The sequence below is a fragment of the Oncorhynchus clarkii genome, chromosome 1 (genome assembly GCF_045791955.1).
Source record: "Oncorhynchus clarkii lewisi isolate Uvic-CL-2024 chromosome 1, UVic_Ocla_1.0, whole genome shotgun sequence".
NCBI lineage: Eukaryota > Metazoa > Chordata > Actinopteri > Salmoniformes > Salmonidae > Oncorhynchus > Oncorhynchus clarkii.
The window spans coordinates 79,863,506-79,891,453 of record NC_092147.1 but is presented as its reverse complement, the minus strand read 5'-3'; the positions used below and the strand labels follow the sequence as shown (position 1 = coordinate 79,891,453).

Genomic DNA, 27,948 nt, shown 5'->3' with positions numbered 1-27,948 from the left:
TCTTTCAAAAATGTTGAATGTTTGCTCCAGCCTACCTTGCGTGCCAGATGAACTGTATTGGTTCACTGCATCGGGGAAGCTCAATAAAGCCCAGCCAAAGTGTTTGCAATTATTTCAAATAGTACTTGAACCCAGGTCTGACATCTATAAGCTCCTCTCTCTGAGTGCAAGGGAGAGAATAACAGATGTGTGAAAAGGGGTCTTGGCAGCTTTTTCCTCTGAGCTACCCAAAGGGACCAATCAGTCTGTGCAACATCAGATTTCTCCGCCCGGCCGGGAGCAACTTCTTAATTTTATGATGCTTTACTGTAATAGTAGGAATTTATCCTTGAGATGGGTACCGTATGAAAACAGAGATGACATGGTGGAAAACACTGAATGTGTTCGGTACTAATCTGTAGAGATAGTATCTAAAGCTGTGAAGACTCATTATAGCTCGTTTTATAAGATAAGTACCTGTGTGTCTGACATTGGGGGAAAAAACAAGATGGGTCATTATCAATCCTATCATATAAGATCTTTATTGTCTGAGAACAATCTGTTACACAAGAAGACAGTGTCAGAGGCTCAGACAGTAGTATGAATGAATCATGTATGTACTAAAATCAACTAATTTCAAATACCAGTACTTCAAAGATGGAACGTTAGTCAGCTCTGGTCCACTCGTGGTAATCATGTTACGGTGGTATTGTAACATTGAGGAGAGACGAGACTAGTCTGGCTGACACGCGAGCTGCGACTCACGGTCAAGGACTTAGAAAGGCTGGTGTTAGCAAGCCTAAGAAATGACGTGATGGTAGATAAACGTTCTCACATTTCAAACTGATATTAGTAGAACCTTAAAAAAAGGTCATAGAAAAGTGAGAAAGTTATTGCCTGACAGAAGTTAGTCTTTGTAAGTACTCTGTGTGTGTAATTAGTCACAGTTTGCTCTGAGCAGTCTGTAGCCTCCACACCCTCCTGACTCCCTCATCGGTCGTATCCAAGTCCCGGAACACACCAATGTCGCTCTTCTGGGCGTATCGCCGTAGCAACGGTTCCAAGACAGTCATTGGGACACTGAAGTTCAGGTGAGGGTAGGTTACCTTGGCAGAAAAGTCTCTGGTGTTACTGGAAACCAGACCTGGAATACAATAAGGACAATCAGCCATGAGGTTTGGGTTAGAGAGAGAAGGGTCTGAAATGTGGCATTAGACACAGTACTATTAATGAATGGCTGTCCTGTCATATTTTCTATGGTCAACCAGTGCCCCCCACTGTTAAAAAAACAGTATCACTCTTTCAAAATCTGCAGTTGCAGGCGTCTGTTCCAGCCACAGCTGTTCATCAGGGCCTTGACCCTGAATCAGGTGTTTTAGAGCAGGGCTGGAACTAAAGCCTACAAACCCAGTCGCTCTCCAAGAGTAGGGTTGACTAACTCCATCCATGGCTTACCTAGCAGCTCTCCTGATCCTGCCCGCACCACAGCTCCTCCGCTGGCCCCTGCCTGCACTGCAGCGGTTGTCTGCAGCATGACAGCCTGGCCATGACAGCCGATCGCCCTGGACAGGATGCCACTGGTCAGAGAGGGACCACAACGCTGGCCGAAAGCTCCGAAACCCACCACCACCACGTCCTCACCTACGGACCGACACGAGGAGACAACTCAAACGGCACCCTATCACCTTCGAGATTATTTCAATATCTGAATCACATTTAGTTTATAAAGCCCTTTTTACATCAAAGATTTTTACAGTAACCTGGCTTAGTAGACCAATCAGAAGCACAATGACAAGATAAGGTTTCCTCCTTTCAGGCAGTTTTAGAAGAACCAGACTCAGAGGAAAGGCCCATCCTCCACTGGCTGTCCTCTTGTAAAGAAAGAAAGAGTACACATAGTGGAGTCAATGTGACAGTGACATCATGCCTACCTGGTGTAAACGATGTGGCCAAGCGTGACACAACTACCTCCGGGGGAAGGTGTCTTAGCTGCACCACGGCTACATCATAGGGAGACGATGCCTTGGTGGAGTACAGGACATCACTCACCACGGCATGAAATCTATGGGGAGGAAAAAAGGAACGTAAGCCTTCACTTTGTTCTGGATAATGTTGTGTGGCCTACTTTCATCTTCCTGCTGGTATGGAACAAATGTTATTTTTTTATGTTTGCCCTGGATTTCTCTTGGAAACCAGCTTAAGTGAAACTTGAACCATCAACCCTGTATCTCCCATACCATGAAGGACATGACCTCTTGGCAGAGGTTACACTACACTTGCATACATGAAGCTTCAGCATTAATGAACTTCCTATGAGATGCATACAGAACAGTAACCATTATTGGTGTTGAATCACTGAATGTTATGCGAGATGCAGATAGGTCAGGCGAGTAAAATGGCAGCATGGTCCCTGTCATTGGTGTTGAATCTTACCTGTCATTGGTGTTGAATCTCAAGGTGACAACAGGTTTTCCATTGACAACATGTCGACAGGTGACCACCAACCGCGGACTAACCAGAACCCCAGAGCCCCAGAATTGTCCAGCGTCTACTAAGGCCACTGTGGGGTACGTCTGAGTTTCAGTTTCACTCTGTAAGGCTAGAAAGAAGTCTGTGGGCTCCTGCATGTGGTGGATCTCTTGGTGTGGATTGCAAATATTCACACACTGTGTGATGTTCCTCAGAATCATCTGGAGCGAGCACACAAGCGTCAGCCCAATCCACTCGCTGGCTTTCCAGCACAAAGGGGACACGATCAAACCGACGAGGAGCGTTCGGTCTCCGTGGGGCACAAAAAGCCCCCCTCCCTCTGTACCGGGCAGGCAGCGGGCATCAGTGAGAATGAGAGCATTACCTTCCCCGGACAGGTTACTGATGATACCCTTGCTTAGTGTGCCCATGAAGAGATCGGGGCAGAAGGCGCCGAAGGGAGAGCCGCAGGCGAGGACCGCGCATCCTTTCCGGAGAGTGGAGCTGGTCGCCCATGGTATGGTTCCAAAGTTGATGTTTGATGCTTTGGCCAAGGCTGGTACCTTTGTTGTTGTTGTATGAAAAGACAAAATACAGATCATTAGACTATCAGCATTAAATGGTAACAATGAAAATACTGTAAAGAAAACACATGACTACAAGCAGGTTACTCATTCCAACTGTCTGGTACCTTGAGTACAGCAAACCAGCTCAGAAACTCTGAATCCCTAACCATCTCTGCATCATCATCCTCCTCCCCACCGTAAAAACTCCACTTATCAGACTCTTTGAAGATCTTCTCGAAAGCACTCTTGAACTCCAAACAGTTAGCGAGCATCAGCAGCTGTGCTGTCGCTTGGTGTTGATGCCGCGAGGTGCTGTTGCTCTCCGCGACGGTGCATGACTGGTATGCGCATTGGTTTGTGTCCAAATCTCGCTGTTCATGGATGTTAAGGCTAATTTTGAGTTTACCACTGAAACTGTCTGGTAGCAAGACCCGGTGATCTGAAGAGAAAGCGTCCTTGTCATTCATAAAGCGAGAAAAGATAAGACCATTGCAGAGAACGAGACTAGTCTGTGAGTTCAGGATGACTCCACTACAGCTTACAGGTTTCTGATCAGAAAAAGACTCAGACACCGTGACCACGCAACACATTTTTTCAGTCGACTCCATTTCGTTGTCAGTAGCTGGGGTGTAAAACGAGAGTTTCTATTGGTCAAATGCAGGTAGATCCCTCTCCGTGTCGTTCCGTTTAAAAAACGTTTTGCAAAAGAATATGCGTAATAAATACACCCCCTGGCTAACTAGCTAACATGAACTTTGTGCCAATGAAGCTTATCGACTTCCACCTACCAGGAAAAAGTGAGTTTAAAAGTACGACAACATATTCAAAAACCTTATGATGCGGATGGCGTTGCAGAATGACATCCAGAAATATCGATCATATCCTATCATCCAACAGGCAAAATATATGATTACTAATTTAACACAAACAAACAATATTAATACGATCGACCTTAATGCTGCGCGCTGCTTCCGAAACTCCTCTCATTGGACCAGAAGGAAAAGGGGGTGTAATGATAGCTTGAATTGTTACGTGATTGGCTTTCGCTTCTCCAGCTGTTTCCGGTTTCATTGGCTAGTTTCATTGTAGTCCAAGGAGAACCAACAGTAAATGTGTCATAAATCATGGATTGTAGAACATAAAATGAAACAAACAAAAAAAATCACTAATGGATTGTCCAAAATATTTATTTTGATAAGAGGGCATGCAGAATAATTTCACATTATGTACAAAAAGGATAAAAAGTACCCTCTATCTATTGCACTCACATATATTGTGTATTTCCTACAAAGCCTATATTCTTCAGTACCACACAAGTACCCTCATATTATAGCTATGAGCAGCCAATAATCACCAAGTACTTATTTTACAGTAACAAAAACCATCGATACAGTAGGTAGGTACTGGTAGTTGAAATGACATACATCGTCTGTGACTGACAACGTGGTTGTAATAAAACCCTGGTATTACAAAATACTGCACCTTTGTATTACAAACAAGCATTAATAAATAAAAAGTGATAATGCACTTGTAGTCACATTCATGGCATCAGTTGGTAGTGATTCAACTTGAATTGATCGATCAAAAACATTCATTTGACAACTTTGTCCTCATTGGTAAAATACTCCAGCTGTGCTTGATTGAGCTTGCCTGTTGCAATGGAACCAACAGAAAAGTCCCAGAAGTGCAAAGTGTTTGAAATATTTCTAATAGTATTTGAACCCAGGCCTATATTACGTGGAAGGCAACATCAGCAATGGCGAAAAGAAAACGCGGAACTGTTACACTAATAAGCACTCCTCTGTAATCAAATGCCACCGATTTAAAAAATAAACCGGGGTTACGAACTGGTTCAAAGCGATGGCATGTCCTACCCTATAAGTGTAGAGGTAACGTTGCCGAACATAGAGGGGATTCCCTAACTAACTTAATCATATTAATAAGAATGGTTTGACAGACATGAGGTATCCTTAAATGTTCACCACCAATAAGTAACCGATAATATATAATTGAAAACTACGAAATGTGTAAACTACGAAATCTTGGGTTTGCAGGTTGATACTTGGCTTAGACAAGGAAGTTTGAATTCACTACATAGGGCTCAGACGACCAATTATCAATGGGTTCAACTGTTAGAGGGTTATCAAACAATCACTAGGCCTGAATATTTTAATAGCTCAGTGTTTCCCCAACAGCACATATTTTTATTGTAGCCCCAAACAAACCAGAATTGATTCAACTTGTCAATTTATCATCAAGCCTCCATGAGTTGAATGAGGTGTGCTTATCCGGGGCTACAACAAAAAATACTGAAAGTTTATCAATAAAAGTACATTTTTCTTAGAAATATATTTACTTACTGAGGGCACACTCAAATGCAAAAATTACAATGAATGCTAGCAGTTGATAGCTTTTCCAGCAGGTAGATGTGTGAGTCCTGTACTCTTGTGCATACAAAACAGTTGATAAACAAATACTCTTCCTTTTCACACTATTGAGCCTTGCTGGCCTGCATTACACATCGATCATAGTTACTGGAACCATGCTGGAAAGGACAATTAGAAAACAAATGATGAAGCCCACCCAGTAAGGTTCAGGTTAGCTCTATCGTGTGAATCAGGCAAAAGAGAGATAAGATGGGAGTGATATATAGATCAGTCAATGTACTGTGAGAGCCAGCGGAAACCATCTCCATATCCCTGTCTCTTCAGAACACTGCACATGAAGATCTCCATGGGCCTCAGGTTCAGCTCCTTCAGTGACACATTACCCTGAACAGAGATACACACGCAGACAGAAGAGACAAGTAAAGATGAACCTCCATTCCAACCTTTTCCTTTGTGTTGCAGTGAAGGCGAGACTACAGAGTTAGCATAATAAACTACCATAATTAAGTGGATGCTAACTGTACTTTAAATATAAATTTGTCATCCCAATCTAGTCATTGTCAAGACTGGACCCCTCTGCCTATCTCTGTAGGCCACCACCTTGAATTAGTTTCATCAGACGTCAGTTTCTCTGGAGGCTGCTGCTTTAGAGGGTAAACCATGTGGGGTGCATTTAAAGCCTCTCTCCTCCTGCAGGTTGGCATTTATTGTAATGAATCTTGATCTGGAGGCAGCTCTGCAGAGTCATCACTAGCTATCACAGCCACAAAGATATCCAACCTAATCCTAACCTTAAATTAAGACTAGAAAGCACTTTTTTTTCATGAATTTTTACTATGTTGCCAATGTTGACTTTGCAGCTGGGCCATCTAGCAGAAATCTCTCAGTTCTGCCTCCAGGGCAAGAATTGTGACAAACATCGACCTGCTCTCCTCCCTACCTTTCCAGTAGTGTGTCCAATGAGCCCGAACATCCCTCTGAGTGCGTCTTCACTGATGGCCTCTGGACGGTCGATCTTATTCCCCAGGATAAGTACAGGCACGTTGGAGATGGTGTCGTCTGTTAACAGCGCCTGGAAAGAGAATGTAGAGTGCCAGTTTAATGCCCCGCTCATCAGTGAAAAGCAATGGTGTATTGGTTAGCATTTAGCCATACAATATCTACTGGGTGTAGGATAGGCTGCTTATTTACAGTTTTTCCCTATGGTTAACACAAGTTTGCTGAAACTAAATCTCAGGTACACAAAACTCTAACCACAAAACAGTTAGCCATCTTCTCCAAACCCCACAGACATCTTGCAAAATGAAACACAGCAATCAAAATCATGTACTCCCTGCTCAAAATGAAACTCTGCATACAAATGAGACACACACACACACATCAAATTAATCTAATTTAGTGACAACCAAGATCACACCAATGTGACATATTCAAAGCAATACTATCAGAACCTATTTCAGTGTAAATACTTTTTTAAAATTTGTTTTATTTTTTTGTAGTTATACTGTTATTGTTTGTGTTTACTCAAACAAGAAAGGAACACAAATGCAGGATACGGGCTATGGTTGATAAGCTCACTCTGATGTTATTAAAGATGGCAGGGTTTTCAATAATCTGTTGTATGATTTCCCGCAGTCTTATGGCACTATTTTCAACTACCATTTGCACAATGGCAGCCTCCTTTTAGTCTGTAAATAGACGCGTTCTACCAACGTGGTGATCGTCTTTCAGTTCTACAAAAACAAAATAGGATACAGTACAGTAAACACTACAGTAACAGTATACAATAAACATGTTACAAAGTAGTATTGCTCCCAATTTCATACATACAGTAATACATGAAACATTTACTTTGTTTCCCCTTAGTGTGTATTGGAATCGACAGTCTTCACTGTGCTTCACTGCACTCTCTGCCCAGCCTCTCTCATGGCCAAACCATGGTTCAGATTGGGCTGAACTCTCTGCCCAGCCTCTCTCAAGGTCAAACCATGGTTCAGATTGGGCTGAACTCTCTGCCCAGCCTCTCTCAAGGTCAAACCATGGTCCACCACAGTCGCCAGATATCAGATATTACTCTCCTTGTTCTTAGTCTTCCTCCACCTCTACCTCTCTCTGCCAAGTTTGCATCCATTATTCTCCAAACACAGGAGTACTCACCTGTGGACTTTTTATCCATACCAAAAGGTCTGATTGCAAAGTGAACATTTAGTGTTTGCACATGTTAAGAGTGAATGTGATCAATTGGTCATTTACCGTAGCTTGTTGAACAGTGTTGCTTTTCATTTGCACACAAGAGATTTTATTTGTGAAGATCGCGATGACTTACTTACATCCAGTTCAATTTTGGCTTCTTGTAGTCTCTCATGGTCTGCCGAATCCACCATGTAGACTATACCGTTTATAGCTGGGAGGTAGTTCTTCCAGATTCTCCTGGCTGCGAGTGAAAATCAAAGCAGTTTCATTGTTCACAAGTGACCTCTCACTGCCACTTAAGCCTCAGTATCACCTGAAGGTTTCAAGACTTAACCATTAGAGAAAGCACAGTGTGCATACAGTTTGAGTTCTAATGTGTACCTTGTGTGTGACCACCAAGATCAAATGTTGTGAATGTCATCCCAGCAATGGTCAGCTCTTCTGATGCTGTGGGACAGAGGCAGACAAATAGACTAGCTGAGGAACCACCAGATAAGGGTCATTCGATGAGCGCACTTAAGACAACTACAGACAGCCATAAGTAAGTGAGCAAGGTGTCTGAACATCCTCCATGTCTTACTGGGGTGTAGTGTTGGCACATGCTGTCCCAGTCGGTCATCTCTGAGCATGTGCAGTAGCGTTGTTTTCCCAGCATTGTCCAAACCAAGGAACACCAGTTTCCCAGACTTCTTATATAAACCTAGAGGGATAAACAAGAATAGAGACAGTTTATTTACCAGATGTAATGTAGTAAAATATGCTGATGAAAATATGACACGGGATTGAATACCTGATCTGACCATATTATGAAACGCAGTTATTGGTAGAGCATGAGGGTCAAAATACAGGGACACTCAGAAATAAAGTCTCAATCTTCAGTAAGTAATTCATTTTTCTCCAGTAGTTAGTATTAATGATTTAATGGTATACATTTTAACTGTACCTAGTAACTGCAGCACACCACTGAGGCCTCTGTAGATCCAGTTAAATATAAAGGACATGTCTGTTGTCTTCACCTGAAACAGAATGGTTAGAGGTTTTAAACACCTGAAACAGCTTTTTCCTACACTCTAGAGGCATGATCATTATGAGTAATTCTATGCAGAAAAAAATATGCATTATTTTTTTACATATCTCAGCACACGTCTTGAGCTGTCTGGTGGTTATTTTTTTAGGCAACTAAATATGCATCTCTGCTAAAATCTGGGTAACAGATTGAAAGGAATGAGTATGAAATAACTAACAGAGAATAATACCCTCCACACACGTGATAAAATACAATTTTGTAGTGAAAATCACAAATCACACAGCGCAATAGACCTAGTCATGGCTATTTAACCTCCAATACTAAAGCTCAATTGTTCAAACTTTTTTTCCCAACCCCGGATTACCTCTTTGGTATGTGCAAACTGCTCCCAGTTGTTATGCCAAGGCGAGAAAAGTGAAGGAAAATAATACATCTACCACAAACTGTAGCCCGTTCACACTAACAGAGAGCTGGCTAACTGATCGAGAGGTATTCATGTCTCCTGAGACCCGACCTGGGAACCCCAGGGTCCAAAATTCCAACTTTTCCCTCTGGTCTGGGTCGGGTCTCAAGTCTATGTAATGACAGCTGATAGACCTGAGTGGACCCGACCACGGCTCTGCATAGCTTATAGCATATTTATTTTATGCTAATAAAGGTTCATTTATTGACTTATAGAAGGCTTAGCCAACATATAAAGATCTATTTGTTAACCAGAAGAGTAACTTGGCTGATAAACATGATTTGTTTTGTCAATCGGGGTCGGGTCTAGGTCTGATTGTCCTCGGTCATTTCAGGTCCAACTTTTTGGACCCGAGAAGACCTCTAAACTGATCATAGTACTCAGACTATTTTTATGAACAAGTTGTGGCTACAGATGACATTTGACACGTCCGGGGCTGTCATGGAGCACCTGTTACTTTCTTGACAGTGTCTACTAACTTGCTGTGTGAATATTATAAAAGTAACCTTACAAGAATGCAAAAACGAATACAAGAGTTACCTATAGCTGCCCAGCTATGATAAAATACACGGTTATTGAGTAAGATTGGTAGTTGTATTGACTAAAGACGTGCTATACATTATAACTGAAATTGTTACAATGGAACTGGCTAATTACACAGTATCCTAGCTATACTGTTGTTGACACCATATTGCAATTCGGTCTGTGACTGAAAAGTTGCAACATCAGAGTTGCTGAATTAAACAGCAATATGAAGTTAAACAACAAACCGAGTAGGCTAGGCTGAATAGTTCGCAATTATTACAGCCCACTCCCATACGATCAAACTAAAAACATACTAGCTTGATTTTATGATAAACAAATATCTACTAGATAATGATTTTCATGTAACTACTGAAGGTAAACATTTCAACAATTTACCTTGTCTCAGTGGTTCTAACACTCCGTCCTGTTACTTTTGGTCCAGGCTTTCTCCGTGGATGACAGGTCGAAATTTGACAGTTCACCGGAAATGCGTAAGAACTGGGGGGGTGTCACGTGTCAAAATACGATCCAATACGTTTCTGTAATTAGATTCTGAGACAAAGAACTCAATCTCGAATCAAAACACAGTTGATGTTTTTCAAATAGAAAAATACACATGCCATCTCGAATGAGAATTTACGCACAACCATGCAGGGAATTACATAATTCGGAAGCCCGCTGTGTTATAGAAAATTGCCGCTAGATGGCAGTATTGTGTATTTCAACATCAGTACAGCATGCGACTGTTCTAGCAAAGTGTAACCAAATCAACCCTCATCTACATAACATGTCAGCTGGGTAACAAGAGTAGAACTTTCTACAAAATGTCAACAAAGACCCAAATAAAATATTGAAATTAAACAAAATGATCAGACATTTTTTCAACAGAAAAAGCTTTATTAAAAGGCTATTGAGATGATCCTGGCATACAGTGAATGAGTAGCTATAGCTAGCACACTACCAGTGCAAGCTGTTGGACAGCACATCTCCAATGAGACCTTTGTTAAATAACAGGGAAAATGCATTTCCTAAGACATGATTTCATTACTCTTTGTCCTTCCATCTCCTCTCATCTTCCGAGTGTGGAGAAGATAGTCTATTTTTTCTCAGTCACACCCACAACCATCGACTATTATCTTCAAGTATGCTAGCTAAACAGATGAGACACTTCTGGTCCATTGAGTCTCCTTTGCAAAGTTACTTCTTCTCATAGTAGAACCATTTATCCACTGGAAATAGAAAAGCAAAAAAAAGAATCACATTAGATCTGTACAGGGTCAATTCCATTTCAATTCAGGCAGTAAACTGAAACTGCAATTATCCCCACTGAGGAAAAATGTAATTGGAATCTTAGCTTACTTCCTGAACAGCAATGGAATTGACTGTCCTAAAAGAAAATACAGTGGGGCAAAAAAGTATTTAGTCAGCCACCAATTGTGCAAGTTCTCCCGCTTAAAGATGAGAGAGGCCTGTAATTTTCATCATAGGTACACTTCAACTATGACAGACAAAATTAGAAAAAAAATCCAGAAAATCACATTGTAGGATTTTTTATGAATTTATTTGCAAATTATGGTGGAAAATAAGTATTTGGTCAATAACAAAAGTTTATCTCAATACTTTATTATATACCCTTTGTTGGCAATGACAGAGGTCAAATGTTTTCTGTAAGTCTTCACAAGGTTTTCACACACATTGGCTGGTATTTTGGCCAATTCCTCCATGCAGATCTCCACTTGAGCAGTGATGTTTGGGGCTGTTGCTGGGCAACATGGGCTTTCAACTCCCTCCAAAGATTTTCTATGGGGTTGAGATCTGGAGACTGGCTAGGCCACTCCAGGACCTTGAAATGCTTCTTACGAAGCCACTCCTTCGTTGCCCGGGCGGTGTGGTTGGGATCATTGTCATGCTGAAAGACCCAGCCACGTTTCATCTTCAATGCCCTTGCTGATGGAAGGAGGTTTTCACTCAAAATCTCACGATACATGGCCCCATTCATTCTTTCCTTTACACGGATCAGTCGTCCATGTTCCTTTGCAGAAAAACAGCCCCAAAGCATGATGTTTCCACCCCCATGCTTCACAGTAGGTATGGTGTTCTTTGGAAGCAACTCAGCATTCGTTGTCCTCCAAACACGACAAGTTGAGTTTTTACCAAAAAGTTATATTTTGGTTTCACCTGACCATATGACATTCTCCCAATCTTCTTCTGGATCATCCAAATGCTCTCTAGCAAACTTCAGATGGGCCTGGACATGTACTGGCTTAAGCAGGGGGACACGTCTGGCACTGCAGGATGTGAGTCCCTGGCGCCGTAGTGTGTTACTGATGGTAGGCTTTGTTACTTTGGTCCCAGCTCTCTGCAGGTCATTCACTAGGTCCCCCCGTGTGGCTCTGGGATTTTTGCTCACCGTTCTTGTGATCATTTTGACCCATACGGGGTGAACTCTTGCATGGAGTCCCAGATCGAGGGAGATTATCAGTGGTCTTGTATGTATTCCATTTCCTAATAATTGCTCCCACAGTTGATTTCTTCAAACCAAGCTGCTTACCTACAGCAGATTCAGTCTTCCCAGCCTGGTGCAGGTCTACAATTTTGTTTCTGGTGTCCTTTGACAGCTCTTTGGTCATGGCCATAGTGGAGTTTGGAGTGTGACTGTTTGAGGTTGTGGACAGGTGTCTTTTATACTGATAACAAGTTCAAACAGGTGCCATTAATACAGGTAACAAGTGGAGGACAGAGGAGCCTCTTAAAGAAGAAGGTACAGGTCTGTGAGAGCCAGAAATCTTGCTTGTTTGTAGGTGACCAAATACTTATTTTCCACCATAATTTGCAAATAAATTCATTAAAAAAATCCTACAATGCGATTTTCTGGATTTTTTTTCTCATGTTGTCTGTCATAGTTGAAGTGTACCTATGATGAAAATTACAGGCCTCTCATCTTTTTAAGTGGGAGAACTTGCACAATTGGTGGCTGACTAAATACTTTTTTGCCCCACTGTATGTGTACACAACCATGCAATCATTCCATGTTGGTCATAAAAGTGGGATTTTTACAATACGTCAATTAACCATCTGATAGTCAAGGCAGGGACTTACTTTTCACAATCTTAAGGTTAAAAATATTTTAAGAGACTTACCTGAGCAGGGGATATGATCTTCAGTTCCACAAGGGCTTGTCTAAAAAACAAGAAACAAATACAAGCATTAATAAATACATCATTGGATGGTCTGACTGAGCAAAGTGTAAAGATGTATGCCAGACATGTTTGACAACACCAGAGGTTTGTAGGAAGCATGTATGTGTAGAATATTACAAACCCTGCAATGCACTTTGAATTGCTCATTTTGATTTGAAGTGCTGACCCCATCAACAGAAGCGAGTTTCATCCTTGAATTGCTCTATTTTATTTGAATAGCTACTGACCGTAGTACTAACCACAGTACTGACCGCCGCAATTAAGAGCACAGCATATAAAAGGAGACAGTTCTGAGCTGACCCTGAAGTTCTAGAACATAGTCATAAAGAAGCAGGAAGTACTGACCCTGCCTACGACAGCCTTGGCCTCGTCCGTAGAGCAGCAGAAGGGGCTGTCTCCCGCCGACACACACGTGTTTTTACTGCAGAATGGGAGGAAACATCAGTCAGATATGAATTAATACTCTAATACTGTATTCAGATGAAGGGGTTAAACCAAGGCCTCATACCTTTTAAAGGGTTAAACATTTGTTATGATAAACTGTAAGGTCTCCTCTTCTAGGAGACCTCTGTGTGTGTATTAGCACCTGTTTTGAGTGTTGTGCCCTTCACACTATCAGAAGGCAGAAACCGCCTACGTTCATACTCCTCCTGTCTGGGCCCCACCTGGCTATCTGAGGTTCTGAGAATATGACTGGTGTTCCGAGAACACAAGGCTGCCGCAGGCCTGATGAAAACAGCCACCTGTCAGAAGATGCTTGGACTCGTTCACCTTGTTATGACCCTATACTTGTGATGAAAGGTCAAGTTTCGGTCAAACACTTCTGAGCTTTTAATTGCTGACAAGATGGTTGCTGCTGTCAGGGGGAGGTTAGATTTATTAAAATGTTGTTGCCAGGGAAACTCACACAAGGAGGACTGGGAGAGGCTATATGAGTTACAGGATGACTTAGACATTTTGTAGAACCTGGGGAGAGCTATCATATTCTGTACTCTGTACCAACTTCTGCCTACAATTGTATTACTAAAGCAGAATTTTAATAGTTAAACAAAGAATCTGTGTTTCCTTTCCATTACTAATGTATGTTTGATAATTATATAGACCTGATCATCTGTTGAAGAAATTGACCAACACAGATTCAAACAAGTTTTTGCTTGTTGCTGTACTCAAACAGAAGTCAAATCAAATTTCACAAATTAAGCAGCAGGGTTTACATGTTAGAATTACAGATGGGGCCTTTAAGAATGACTTCACATTAATTATATTAAAATGATGGGACTGTAATAAACACCAGTTTTAGAGGTACTGTACATTAAAAGGATTGTACATTGTGTTGTCTCCTCACCAGTTGAGTCCTCCAGCATTGGTCTTTTCAGAGATAAGTGCCTTCCAGAAGCCATGGGTGCTCTTGATTGTCTCAATGGCAAAGTCCTGACAGGGAAACATACAGACCGAGCAGAGGCTGTTGTCAGGGTAAGGAAACATACAGACCGAGCAGAGACTGTTGTCAGGGTAAGGAAACATACAGACCGAGCAGAGACTGTTGTCAGGGTAAGGAAGCATACAGACCGAGCAGAGACTGTTGTCAGGGTAAGGAAACATACAGACCGAGCAGAGGCTGTTGTCAGGGTAAGGAAACATACAGACCGCGCAGAGGCTGTTGTCAGGGTAAGGAAACATACAGACCGAGCAGAGACTGTTGTCAGGGTAAGGAAACATACAGACCGAGCAGAGGCTGTTGTCAGGGTAAGGAAACATACAGACCGAGCAGAGGCTGTTGTCAGGGTAAGGAAACATACAGACCGAGCAGAGGCTGTTGTCAGGGTAAGGAAACATACAGACCGAGCAGAGGCTGTTGTCAGGGTAAGGAAACATACAGACCGCGCAGAGGCTGTTGTCAGGGTAAGGAAACATACAGACCGAGCAGAGGCTGTTGTCAGGGTAAGGAAACATACAGACCGAGCAGAGGCTGTTGTCAGGGTAAGGAAACATACAGACCGAGCAGAGGCTGTTGTCAGGGTAAGGAAACATACAGACCGAGCAGAGGCTGTTGTCAGGGTAAGGAAACATACAGTTTGGGGGAAGTTTCCTGGACACAGACTAAGCCTAGTCCCTGACTAAAATGCAAACTCAATGGAGAATCTCAATTGTGAGTGTTTTAGTCCAGGACTAGGCTGAATCTGGGTCAAGGAAACCAACCCTTCGTATTTCTGTATTATGCTGAGCCGATCACTTTAAACCCAATTTCCTTACTAGTTACTATTGAACTTCACTGAACACAGGGGCATACTATGTTGCAACAGGATAATATCACCTTGTTGGTCTTGCAACGCTAGTGCTACTCTCTGTTCATCATATATGCATAGTCACTTTAACCATATCTACATGTACATACTACCTCAATCAGCCTGACTAACCGGTGTCTGTATGTAGCCTCGATACTTTTATAGCCTCACTATTGTATATAGCCTGTCTTTTTGTTGTTTTATTTCTTTACCTACCGATTGTTCACCTAATACCTTTTTTTGCACTATTGGTTAGAGCCTGTAAGTCAGCATTTCCCTGTAAGGTGAACCTGTTGTATTCGGCGTACGTAACAAATAAACTTTGATTTGATTTGAAATGTCAGCCCTCTATTTGGCCAATGCAATCTAGCCTGGGTACCACACCATTTCGGCATTCAACAACACTGCATTGCTACAAGGCTACGAAGGCATAACAACACGATGGCTAATGCAGAAACAGACTGGCATACAGGCTAAACTGCTATCCATGTACCTAGATTAAAAAATCTGTTTTAGATGTGTGGTGCAAATGATGTGCTACAAAGTAAACAGAATGAAAATGATCTTGATGAGTGTGGACGAAGATACTGGAACACGAGGCTCTGGCAATACCTTGCTTAATGCAACAGAAACATGGACCACTGCCTCAGACAGGGCTGACACTGTGTATTGTTGGGTTCTGAGAATAGGAAATATACTTATTCATGTCACTGATGGAGTGCTGAGGTTCAGAGGGTCTACACCAGAAGTTAAGGGTTATAGGAGGAAGGTACATAGTGTGTGCAACTAAGCTTGGAATGTGTTGAGTGCAGGGAAATGATTGCATGTGGCAGAACTGATAAGGGGAAAATCCACTGAAGGCTCATATGACGTAGCTACCTGCTCAGCAATAATGATGCAATGTTTAAAGATAAGGAGGAGACTCCACCCAAAGTGGGGTATGAATACTACCACAGGGGAAGCCATGTCTGTGTCTGAGTTACAGCCGTATCGACCCTTTGGGAAGAATTAAATTTGGTTAAGCTTCTCTAGTGTCCGTGAGTTATTTACTCAAAAGTAGAACCTGACAGTAGGGAATACAAGATGGATACCTTGTCTTTGAACGCTCCGTTGAAGGCGAACTGGTTCTCTGGTTTCCCGTCTGGTACCTTGTACCTCCTGAACCAGTCCACCGTGGCCTCCAAGTAACCTGGCTTCAGCCTCTGGATGTCACTGATGTCTGAGGTACACAGGATAAGGAGACAGGTGAGAGGATGACTGTGGCAATAGGAACACACACACACACACACACACACACACACACACACACACACACACACACACACACACACACACACACACACACCCCTGGGAAAACAATAGTTCAATCATTGCATTCTTCACTTGAGCAATCATATTCCAATACTACTACTTGCAGTGACTGGACCAATGGGCAGCATTAAGGAATGGCCTGTTGTATTAGGAATTGTCAGTTTAGCCCACATCCAGCTCCTCCGGTGCTTACCGTTCAGGTCCTTAGCTTCAGGGTCCTCCACGTTGATGGCCATGACTTTCCAGTCAGTCTCCCCCTCGTCGATCATGGCCAAAACCCCCAGTACCTTCACCTTGATCACTTCACCACGCGAACACACCTGGAGAGGAGAGAGGGATGTGATCAGTACAACATAGAGAAGTAGGATATTGGTATGGGGATAGGTCAATTTCAATGATAGTATGTCAAATACAGGTCACATGCCTGAGGAAAGTTAATTTCATCAGACACCCACACATGAAGCTCACACCATAAATTCACTACAGACAGCTGATGTAGTAACAAAACAGCCAAATTGGTACCAACATACTTTTCAAAATTGGACACTTTGCTTTGGTGACAAAAAGCTGCTTTGAATGACACCTGAAACAAGTAAGAATGTCAGAGAGTGAATGGAATAAACCAGATCCGCTCTAAAGGTTTAATGGTTACAGGATAAAGAACAAGTGCTGTACCTTGGTACCGATTTCACAGACGTCAATTGGGTCGTTGTCACCACAGCAGCCAGTGTCTCCATCTTTGTGCCCGGGGTCCTCCCATGTCTATCAAGAAAGAGAAATATCACTGTCAAAAAAAGATTGAGATACTTAGTTCATATCACTACAGAGAAATAGGCAATCAATGCCAACTCCGTTCTAGGTGATCAATGAATTCAGTTAGACACGGATAGCGTAGTCTACATTGTCAGACCATATGTAGCTTGATACCAGGTTAGTGACTGTCTGGTGCCAGGTTAGTGACTGTCTGGTGGCAGGTTAGTGACTGTCTGGTGGCAGGTTAGTGACTGTCTGGTGGCAGGTTAGTGACTGTCTGACCTGAGGTATTGCTCCATAGTTCCAGATGTAGCCTTTGTGGGGGAAAACGTTGGCGACATAACGCAGGTTCCCCTTCTTCACATCCTGCTTGATCGGATTCAGGGGGTCTTTGGTCGCAATCTGGAAGTAGCAAAGCCAAACATTATTAAATGTGCTTCCACCGTCTTGAGAAACAATCTGTCCCTAATGGACACACGTACTCTTAAATCTCCACCCAGTACAGCCAGAATAAGACTGGCCACCCCTCAGAGCCTGGTTCCTCTCTAGGTTTCTTCCCAGGTCCCTGCGTTCTAGACTGTGTTTCTACCTCTGCATTGCTTGCTATCTTTTAGGCTGGGTATCTGTAAAGCACATTTTATTTATTTTATTTCCCCTTTATTTAACCTGGTAGGGTAGTTGAGAACAAGTTCTCATTTACAACTGCGACCTGGCCAAGATAAAGCAAAGCAGTTCGACCCATACAACAACACAGAGTTACACATGGAATAAACAAACATACAGTCAATAATACAGTAGAAAGTCTATACAGTGAGTGCAAATGAGGTAGTATAAGGGAGGTAAGGCAATAAATAGGCGAAGTAATAACAATATAGCAATTAAACACTGGAATGGTAGATGTGCAGAAGATGAATGTGCAAGTAGAGATACTGGGGTACAAAGGAGCAAGATAATTAAATACAGTATGGGGATGAGGTAGTTGGACTGCACATTGTGACGGCTGATGTAAAAAGGTCTTTATGAAATAAATTTGATGCCTTATTTTGCTTACCTCTTGACTAGCTAGGGGTCAGATTCCCAGACAAAAATGAAGCTCAGTCGAGGATTTTTCAAACGCATGCTCAATGGAGAATCTCTATTGAATTAACTAAAAATCTAATGGACAAGGCCTAATCGGGATCCAGGAAACCGGCCCTAGATCGTAAAAGCCAGACTTATCTGGCTAAATAAAGGCTGAGTTGTTCTGATTAGTGACAAATGGATACAGGTAAGTAGGTTTGCATTATTATATTAGGCTTATAGACTAAGACCTGGTATATTACTGTAAAGGTAAAGTTAGCAGGAGAAAGATCTCCGCATGGCCAAGAGCACAACGTACACACCAGAGTTAGGCTCAATTCGAAATGAAGGCAGTCAAATCAAGAAGTAAATAATAATTCTAATTGAAAAAAGGGCATTTATTTTCAACGACTCCACAATAAACAAAAAAGTTGTAAAAGTTTTTTTTTAATCTAAATTTAAAATTCAAATCACTTCCTGAATTGACTGCATTCAATTCTAATTGAGCCCAACCCTAGTACACACAACAAGGTTTGTTTCTGCACCCTGCACATGGAAATATGCCACTGACTTTATTGTGGTATGCCAGTCACGTTTTTCACATACTGTGTATTTTTTAAAACTGGCTCATTAAATCAATCAAGGTGAACCTACCTCCATCTTTGAGTTGGTCCATCTTGGTACTTCAACAACCACGTGGAAAATGTTCTGAAAGAGAAGAAAGCAATAAATCATTCTGCTTTTTTTGTATGCCTGTGTCACACACTACATCTCATTCCAAAATCTGTTGGTCCACCCCTTTGCTGCTAGAACAGCCTCCACTCTTCTGGGAAGGCTTTCCACCAAATGTTGGAACATTTCTGCAGGGACTTGCTTCCATTCAGCCACAAGAGCATTAGAGGCCGGACATCAACGTTGGGCGATTAGGCCTGGCTCACAGTCGGTATTCCAATTCATCCCAAAGGAGTTTGATGTGGTTTAGGTCAGGGCTCTGCGCAGGCCAGTTAAGTTCTTCTAAACAGATTTCAACAAACCATTTCTGTATGAACCTCACTTTGTGCATGGGGGCATTGTCATGCTGAAACAGGAAAGGGCCTTCCCCAAACTGTTGCCACAAAGTTGGAAGCACACAATCGTCTAGAATGTCATTGTATGCTGTAGCATTAAGATTTCCCTTCACTGGAACTAAGGGGCCCAAACCATGAACAACAGCCCCAGACCATTATTCCTTCTCCACCAAACTTTAGTTGGCACTATGCATTGGGGCAGGTAGCGTTCTCATGGCATCTGACCAAACCCAGACTCGTCCTTTGGACTGCCAGATTGCGCAGCGTGATTCATCACTCCAGAGAACGCGTTTCCACTGCTCCAGAGTCCAATGGCTGCGAGCTTTACACCACTCCAGCCGATGCTTGGCATTGCGCATGGTGATCTTAGGCTTATGTGCGGCTGCTCGTCCATGGAAACCCATTTCATGAATCTCCCGACAAATAGTTATTGTGCTGACGTTGAAACTCGGTAGTGAGTGTTGAAAACGAGAACAGATGATTTTAATGCACTTCAGCACTTGGCAGTCCCATTCTGTGAGCTTGTGTGTCCTACCACTTTGTATCTGAGCCATTGTTGCTCCTAGACGTTTCCATTTCACAATTACAGCACTTAAAGTTAACCAAGGCAGCTCTAGCAGGGCAAAAAATTAGACTAAATGACTTGTTTTAGAGGTGGCATCCTATGACGGTGCAATGTTGAAAGTCACTGAGCTCTTCAGTAAGGCCATTCTAAAGCAAATTATTTCCTATGGAGATTGCATAGCTGTGTGCTCGGTGTGGCTGAAATAGCCGAATCCACTAATTTGAAGGGGTGTTCACATGGAGTGAGATATATTCACACATGTGAGATATATATATATACACTCACATACATATATACTTTTGTGTAATATATATGTATATACACAAAAGTATATACACACTATCTGTCAAAAACTTTAGAACACCTACTCATTCAAGGGTTTTTCTTTATTTTTACTATTTTCTACATTGCAAAATAATAGTGAAGACATCAAAACTATGAAATAACACATATGAAATCATATAGGATCCAAAAAAAGTGTTAAACAAATCAAAATATATGTTATATTTGAGATTCTTCAAATAGCCACCCTTTGCCTTGATGACAGCTTTGCACAATCTTGGCATTCTCTCAACCAGCTTCACCTGGAATGCTTTTACAACAGTCTTGAAGGAGTTCCCACATATGCTGAGCACTTGTTGGCTGCTTTTCCTTCATTCTGCAGTCCAACTCATCCCAAACCATCTCAATTGGGTTGAGGTCAGGGGATTGTGGAGGCCAGGTCATCTGATGCAGCACTCCATCACGCTCCTTCTTGGTAAAATAGCCCTTACACAGCCTGGAGGTGTGCTGGGTCATTGTCCTGTTGAAAAACAAACGATAGTCCTAAACCAGATGGGATGGCGTATCGCTGCAGAATGCTGTGGTAGCCATGCTGGTTAAAGTGTGCCTTGAATTCTAAATAAATCACTGACAGTGTCACCCGCAAAGCACCCCCCCCTTCTCCATGCTTTATGGTGGGAAATACATATGCAGAGATCATCTGTTCACCCCCACCATGTCTCACAAAGACTTGGAACCAAAGATCTCCAATTTGGACTCCAGATCAAAGGACAAATTTACACTGGTCTAATGTCCATTGCTCATGTTTCTTGGCCCAAGCAAGTCTCTTCTTATTATTGGTGTCCTTTAGTAGTGGTTTCTTTGCAGTAATTTGACCATGAAGACCTGATTCACACAGTCTCCTCTGAACAGTTGATATTGAGATGTGTTTGTTTCTTGAACTCTGAAGCAATTATTTGGGCTGTAATTCCTGAGGCTGGTAACTCTAATGAACTTGTCCTCTGCAGCAGAGGTAACTCTGGGTCTTCCATTCCCGTGGCGGTCCTCATGAGAGCCAGTTTCACCATGGTGCTTGATGGTTTTTGCAACTGCACTTGAAGAAATGTTCAAAGTTCTTGACATTTTCCATTTTGACTGACCTTCATGTTTTAAAGTAATGATGGAGTGTCGTTTCTCTTTGCTTATTTGAGCTGTTCTTAGTATGGACTTATGTATACCCCCTACATTGTCACAACACAACTGATTGACTCAAACGCATTAAGAAGGAAAGAAATTCCACAAATTAACTTTTAAGAAGGCTCACCAGTTAATTGAAATGCATTCCAGGTGACTGCATAATGAAGCTGGTTGAGAGAATGCCAAGAGTGTATAAAGCTGTCATCAAGGCAAAGGGGGGCTATTTGAAGAATCTCAAATATAAAATACATTTAGATTTTTTTGGTTACTACATGTTTACATGTGTTATTTCATAGTTTTGATGTCTTTACCATTATTCTACAATGTAGAAAATAAGAAGAATTAAGAAAAACCCTTGAATGAGTAGGTGTTCTAAAACATTTGACCGGTAGTGTAGTGTCATCAATATACCCAGTTATAATGTATTTATGACTATGGATGAGTTGAAGGAAACGAAAGGCCATCCAACTGGGATATATTATTCCAGTGAGATAAGATAACAGGAAATCCAGAATTACTGCATAATGATTGAAGAGTTCAGTGTTGGAGGGGTAAAGACCATTGCTTTGACAAACAGACTATGACCTTGCTAGTGCTACTCCTACTCTCCCACACGCATAATACATTAAAGCTATTCTGACCACAAGGTTTCACCATGGAATCAAAAGTTAAACTTAGTGGGTGTCTTCCTATAAAGAAACAGTTGAATAGATATCCCATCTACATTCAGTGTGTGTTATTGTGTAATGGGGTGTTGTAGCGGAATAAAGGTGACATACTTTACCTGGCTCTCATCAGCGTACATGGGTATGTCATGGAATGGGGAGACATACTTTCCATCAGAATTTTCTACAGAGAACAGACAATAACATACAAGTAAATTAATCTATATGAATTCAATCACTTTGACTGCATCCCTTTTGATTTAAACCAAAACATTTCTATACATGTTTGCCCATGGAAGAAGTGGTCTGAAAGTGACTTTTTGGATCTGAATACCAAAACATTTCTATACATGTTTGCCCATGGAAGAAGTGGTCTAAAAAGTTACTTTTTGGATCTGAATACCAAAACATTTCTATACATGTTTGCCCATGGAAGAAGTGGTCTGAAAGTTACTTTTTGGATCTGAATACCAAAACATTTCTATACATGTTTGCCCATGGAAGAAGTGGTCTGAAAGTTACTTTTTGGATCTGAATACCAAAACATTTCTATACATGTTTGCCCATGGAAGAAGTGGTCTGAAAGTTACTTTTAGGATCTGAACGATCAAAGTTGACCCATTTTGCATACCCCACCATACCATGAGTGCATTCACGTCTTCTTCACTGGAAAAGATAAACGGTTGAGGTTTATATAATTGAAATGCTTAAAAACAGAGTTGTCAAACTATTTTATAATTTCTTGAAAAAAAAAACAGTTTAAAAATAGTTTGGCAATCCTGTTTTTAACTTTTCAATGATATCAAATCTCAACCGTTTATCTTTTCCAGTGATGAAGACGCGAATGTACTCATGGTGGGGTGTGCAAAATGGGTCAACTTTGAGCGTCTCTATCTCCTGAATGTTTTGGTATTCAGATCCAAAAAGTAACTTTCTGACCACTTCTTCCATGGGCAAACATGTATAGAAATGTTTTGGTTTTTTAACCTTTACAAAAAAGGTGCAATATACAGAAATAGCTCCGCTAGTTTTTTCACATAAACTGAAATTAGGCAATCTAAACAGCTGTGAAATATATTTTCAACACCAAAAATAGTGGATTTTGAAGCTAGTGACTTGCCTAGTTAAATAAAGGTTAAATACATTTTAAAAGTTTACAAAACCAAAAGTAAAAGATGCAAAAATGAAACTTAAGAACAGCAAGCATAGAAATAGCACACATAGAACAGAGTGTACCGATTAAGCTCACCAAAATCTTAGATTAGACATTTAATGTATACAGCCCTAATTGTCTTTTTTTATTTTTAAAGTGGACATAAAATGAAATATGAATCTGGCATTAAGTTTTATGACTTTACTTACAAAGATATGTGAAAAGCCAGAGCTAGGCTTAATGGGTACCGATGTAAGTGGGCATAATGGGTACGTGGGCTTTATAGGTACACTTACCAAACCACTTCTTAAACTTGCTTCCAATGAGAATGACAGACCTATAACTATGTGAATTTGTCTGGGTTGCCCAAAGCAGCTTTAATGTCAATTATCTAAAATATGCATAAACTCAGATTTTTTACATTTTCGCACGTTGTAGCTTAGACCCTACCTTACATCATCTGAGGTTTTTGTGTTGTGCCTGCCATCGGTTGAGACAACATGCTCTTGAATACAGGGTGGGTGTCATTTCAATCATGGAAATTGAATTCATAGAATTAACCTATCCCTTCAGACCACTGCAATTTAGCTTGCACACCATTGAAATTTAAAGTTTCAATATGTAACTTTTTGGGCGTCCGACCAAAATCACATCGAAATGTTATAGAGCTGTCATTCTCATTGAACACAATTCTAAGAAGCGGTAGGTCTGTTCTATGTGCTTTATTTCTATACTCCCCGGTCTTAGTTTTTACGTCTTTTACTTTCAGTTTTGTACATCAGCTTCAAACTGCTGAAAATACAATATTTTTGTTTATGGAAAATATTGTAACGACCCTGGGTTTATAAGCGCGGAAATCGACTCTGCCGCACGAGCTTGCTTTTGCGGCACAGTCGATAGCGCGCCGGATCTCGGGCTCGAAGGTCGAGGGTTCGAGACCTGCTCCCTGCTGTTTCATTACATTGGTGTCAGAAGGGATCGGACCTTGCATCCACGACAGTGCGTGTGCTTGGCCGGTGAGCGCGTTCCTGTAAGACGTAGAGCCGCGAGGACGTGCTCTTTGAAAGAAGGGAGTAGTGTAACGACCCTGGATTTATAAGCGCGGAAATCGACTCTGCCGCACGAGCATGCTTTTGCGGCACAAGTCGATAGCGTGCCGGACCTCGGGCTAGAAGGTTGACCTGCTCCCTGCGTGTTTCATTACAATATATTTCACAGCAGTTTACATGGTACAATGATTCTCTACAATATACTCTCATGTTTTGTCACAAACTGAAATGAGGTAAACTATTATTATTTTAGCAACCACGAAATGGCGGCACGATTTCTGCATAGTGTAACATTTCAATTTAATTTAAAGATAACTTCTAATTACTACCACAAAGATGGCCGCCTGTCCACCCACTGTCGAATGTCAACATAAATGGCCATCCATAGCAACGGCTCCACTTGGGCTGGTAGCCTAGTGGTTAGAGCGTTGGGCCAGTAACCGAAAGGTTGCTAGATCGAATCCCCGAGCTGACAAGGTAAAAATCTGTTGTGTTCTGCCCCTGAGCAAGGCAGATAACCCACTGGTCCCCGGGCGCTGAAGACGTGGTTGTCGATTAAGGCAGCCCCCCCGCACCTCTCTGATTCAGAGGGGTTGGGTTAAATGCAGAAGACACATTTCAGTTGTACAACTGACTAGGTATCCCCCTTTCCTTTACTTACTCACCGAGTCAGAGCTGCCATGACTGGAGTGCATGCAGAGCAAGCTGCCTGTGCACAGGGAGCGAGTGACAGAGAGAGGAGCAGCTAATGGATTTATTAATGGAGGAAGTTATTTCTGATTTCGGGCCTGGGTAGGGACTGAATGTTGTCGGCATATGTAGTGCTCAGGCTTAAAATTCATGCCCACGAAGGGCTCTGGTGTAAATGTAATCAACTCTTACACATTAATAACATGTATTCATAATGCAACCCCCAGAGTAATAGACATCAGGGCTCAATCACAAAGGCTGCACTGTATGCAACAAATATGAAAAACTGCTGCATCACATTCAATATCAACAAGGATACATTCAGCCTAACTGGTTAAATGAGAAACACCTTTGACAGCTCTTGAAGCCTCATCTTAGAAACTGGGCGTAACCCACACCGTTTATAAACGGAATTCTCTAAATTGCTGGTGTGGTAGCCCTTTCAACAGATGGTAATGTTAACCATATACAGTAATTTCACGAAGCTGTCTGCCGCCCAAGGGCAATGCCCCGACTCTCCAACGCTTTACTTTCATATCACATCAAAATCATTTAAAAAGGCTAAAAATACACTTATTGTACACTGTTTTAACCGGCTTTATCACAGTTGCAGCAGACAGTATTTTCCAGTGACAACACGTTTCTGGCAGCCTTCTTCCTTTATGCTACATCTACACACAGGTGTTCGGAGACGCAGATTGCTAATTACCACAGGTGGTCCCTCTGTCTTCATTAAACATGCGCTGTAACATGGAGATATGGCTATGTGGGAACACTAACCCTATAAAAGGTGTGTATCAATTTAACCTATTGTTTTTTTATTTATTATTTTTCATAAGGTCCGTATGCTTCCAAAACCATACTGCAAGCTATACGTGTCAATGTTCAGACCAAGTATCAGGGCTCTTAACAAAACTCCCCATACAGATGATGTCTTCGTCCAATGACTTGTGTAATGTATGGAACAGATAGTCATGATCAAGGGCTAGGAGCCAGCTGTGGTCGATACATTCAGCTGAGAACCCAAGACAGGAAAGCTGAAAGTTTGGCCAACTTGGGTTTTCGAGAGCTACTTTAGTTTACAATTGGCTCATTCATCCCCCTCCTCTCCCCTGTAACTATTCCCCAGGTCGTTGCTGCAAATGAGAACGTGTTCTCAGTCAACTTACCTGGTAAAATAACGGATAAATACAAATAACAACTTGTGTGGTATCCCAACAACACTAGTTTATATCAGAAATACCACATCTGCAGAATTAATTTAATAAACACTTAACATAGGAATTAATTGGATCCTGATACCAAGTCAAGTTAAAGTACAGCAAGTTCGATAGAAGCATATGTCAGCCAACCGGCAAAACTGGTCCATTCAATTACTAGTTTGTCTGCTCAAATCAATCAATGTGGGGCAAAGGCCAAGCGATGGTACACGCCTATACTTATAAATCCACGATGCTAGGTGACAATATGTGAAATCTAGCTACACTTGAACGTAGCATTAGATAGGAGTATAAAACCAATGCGAAAGCAATGAATAAAAGTGACACGTGGGAGGTTGGGGCCCGATCCCAGTAGCAAACCGGCGAACCACAATGGACACGATTATAGCAAGCTAATAAGCGAAACTAATATGTTCATTAAAAAGTGAACCATACTTACTGAAAAACAAACGATAGCTCAATGTATTGGGGTTCCCCCTCTCTTCGACTGTGAAGCTCATATTTAATCTGTGGTTTCTTGCCGAAGCTGCGGTGATGGTTAGTGCACTTTGAGTGTTCAAAAGAAGTCCACCCAGAACTACACTGCACATGCGCATTTCTAGGCCGAGTTTGGAAAGTGCAGCAACTGCGCATAACGAATAATCATATCGCGTTGAAGATTACGTATGCATACTGATACTGTCTGTGGTTCATTCTAAGAGTTTATCTTGCTTTTGCAAACCAGCTGAATGTAAGGCAGGTCTCCAATCCATTCTACTGTACATTTTCTTGAATATGGGAGATATCATGATATCAATCCGCTAAAACGATGTCCTGCTATATATAGTTTGTTAGAGTTGATCATGTGCTACGTGTTAACGGTAAAGCAAAATATCCCTCAACCTACATCAAATAACATATATATTTTTTCTAAATACGTGTAGTGGGTCTCTTCCATTAGCCCTTAGTTATTATTCCAAACCATACGGTTTGAAGCAGAGATCAATATATAATGACGAGATGCTCATGTCTCCGCCCTAACAATGGGAGTCGTTGTCATAAACTGTGTTCGAATACTCATACTAACCGTAATATTTGTGACATAAATTGAGTATGTAGTATGTTTATAAGTCATAGTATGGCTATAGTTATTATGCCAAATGTTCCCGGATGTCGTACTAGATTCGCCAAAATACGAAGTATACACGCGATGGACACTATTTCCGTGTTTGTGTATAAAGTATTTGGCAACAAGAATAAAAAAATAAAAAATAATTTCAGTGGTTTTGTTATCATTGCAATAGTAACATATTATATATTTTATGTTAAAATTATAGGCAGTGTTCATAATGGTAAATAAGTACTTTGCAAGGTTTTCCCAAAATTCGGACACAAATTTACATTCAAAGAACAAGTGAGACAGATTCTCACCTTCTTTTTCACAGAAAACGCAGATATCATCAATAGCCACAAATTTGGAAATCCTAGGATTACATGGATATATCTTATGTAAAATGTTGAAGTGCACTTCCTTAAATTTGTTTGGTATACAGTATTTGTAAGGTCTTAACCATGCATTTTTCCAGACAATGTCAGGAATAAGCATGTTCCAGAAAAACTTTCCTCTCGGTGTAAATTGGTTTTGTGAATGAAGAATTTGTCTTATATATTTATTACAACAAGATTTCTCAAGTAAACCCACGCCTTCCAATCTGAGTTCTGGATAAACTTTGTGATCATTCCCAAAATTAAAATTAGAAATTAAGATGACTTTTCATAAGTGTAGTTAGACCACTGGGAATGGCTTTGATCACAGAAATAAACTCTCTGAAAGGTATTGGAAACTCCTTCAATGTTATAAATTGTTCATATGTGAGAATATTAC

The 27,948-nt window shown here is 41.4% G+C and overlaps 2 protein-coding genes and 1 pseudogene across 2 annotated transcripts; all 3 read right to left on the bottom strand.

Moving 5' to 3' along the window:
* Positions 1-502: 502 nt before the first annotated feature.
* On the bottom strand, positions 503-4,002 carry LOC139413063 (trypsin like peroxisomal matrix peptidase 1). Its single transcript, XM_071160095.1, has 5 exons — positions 3,140-4,002; positions 2,413-3,011; positions 1,911-2,041; positions 1,435-1,620; positions 503-1,123 (listed from the first exon to the last, which is right to left on the bottom strand). Exons 1-5 carry the CDS (start codon positions 3,620-3,622, stop codon positions 921-923), a joined length of 1,602 nt encoding a protein of 533 aa, XP_071016196.1. The 5' UTR covers positions 3,623-4,002; the 3' UTR covers positions 503-920.
* Positions 4,003-4,185: 183 nt separating this feature from the next.
* On the bottom strand, positions 4,186-10,102 carry LOC139413059 (small COPII coat GTPase SAR1B-like). The gene is made up of 7 exons (XM_071160082.1): positions 10,006-10,102; positions 8,538-8,610; positions 8,175-8,294; positions 7,976-8,041; positions 7,732-7,835; positions 6,342-6,473; positions 4,186-5,785 (listed from the first exon to the last, which is right to left on the bottom strand). Exons 2-7 carry the CDS (start codon positions 8,593-8,595, stop codon positions 5,669-5,671), a joined length of 597 nt encoding a protein of 198 aa, XP_071016183.1. The 5' UTR covers positions 8,596-8,610; positions 10,006-10,102; the 3' UTR covers positions 4,186-5,668.
* Positions 10,103-10,485: 383 nt separating this feature from the next.
* Positions 10,486-26,717, bottom strand: LOC139413050 (inorganic pyrophosphatase-like; annotated as a pseudogene).
* Between the last annotated feature and the right edge of the window lie 1,231 nt (positions 26,718-27,948).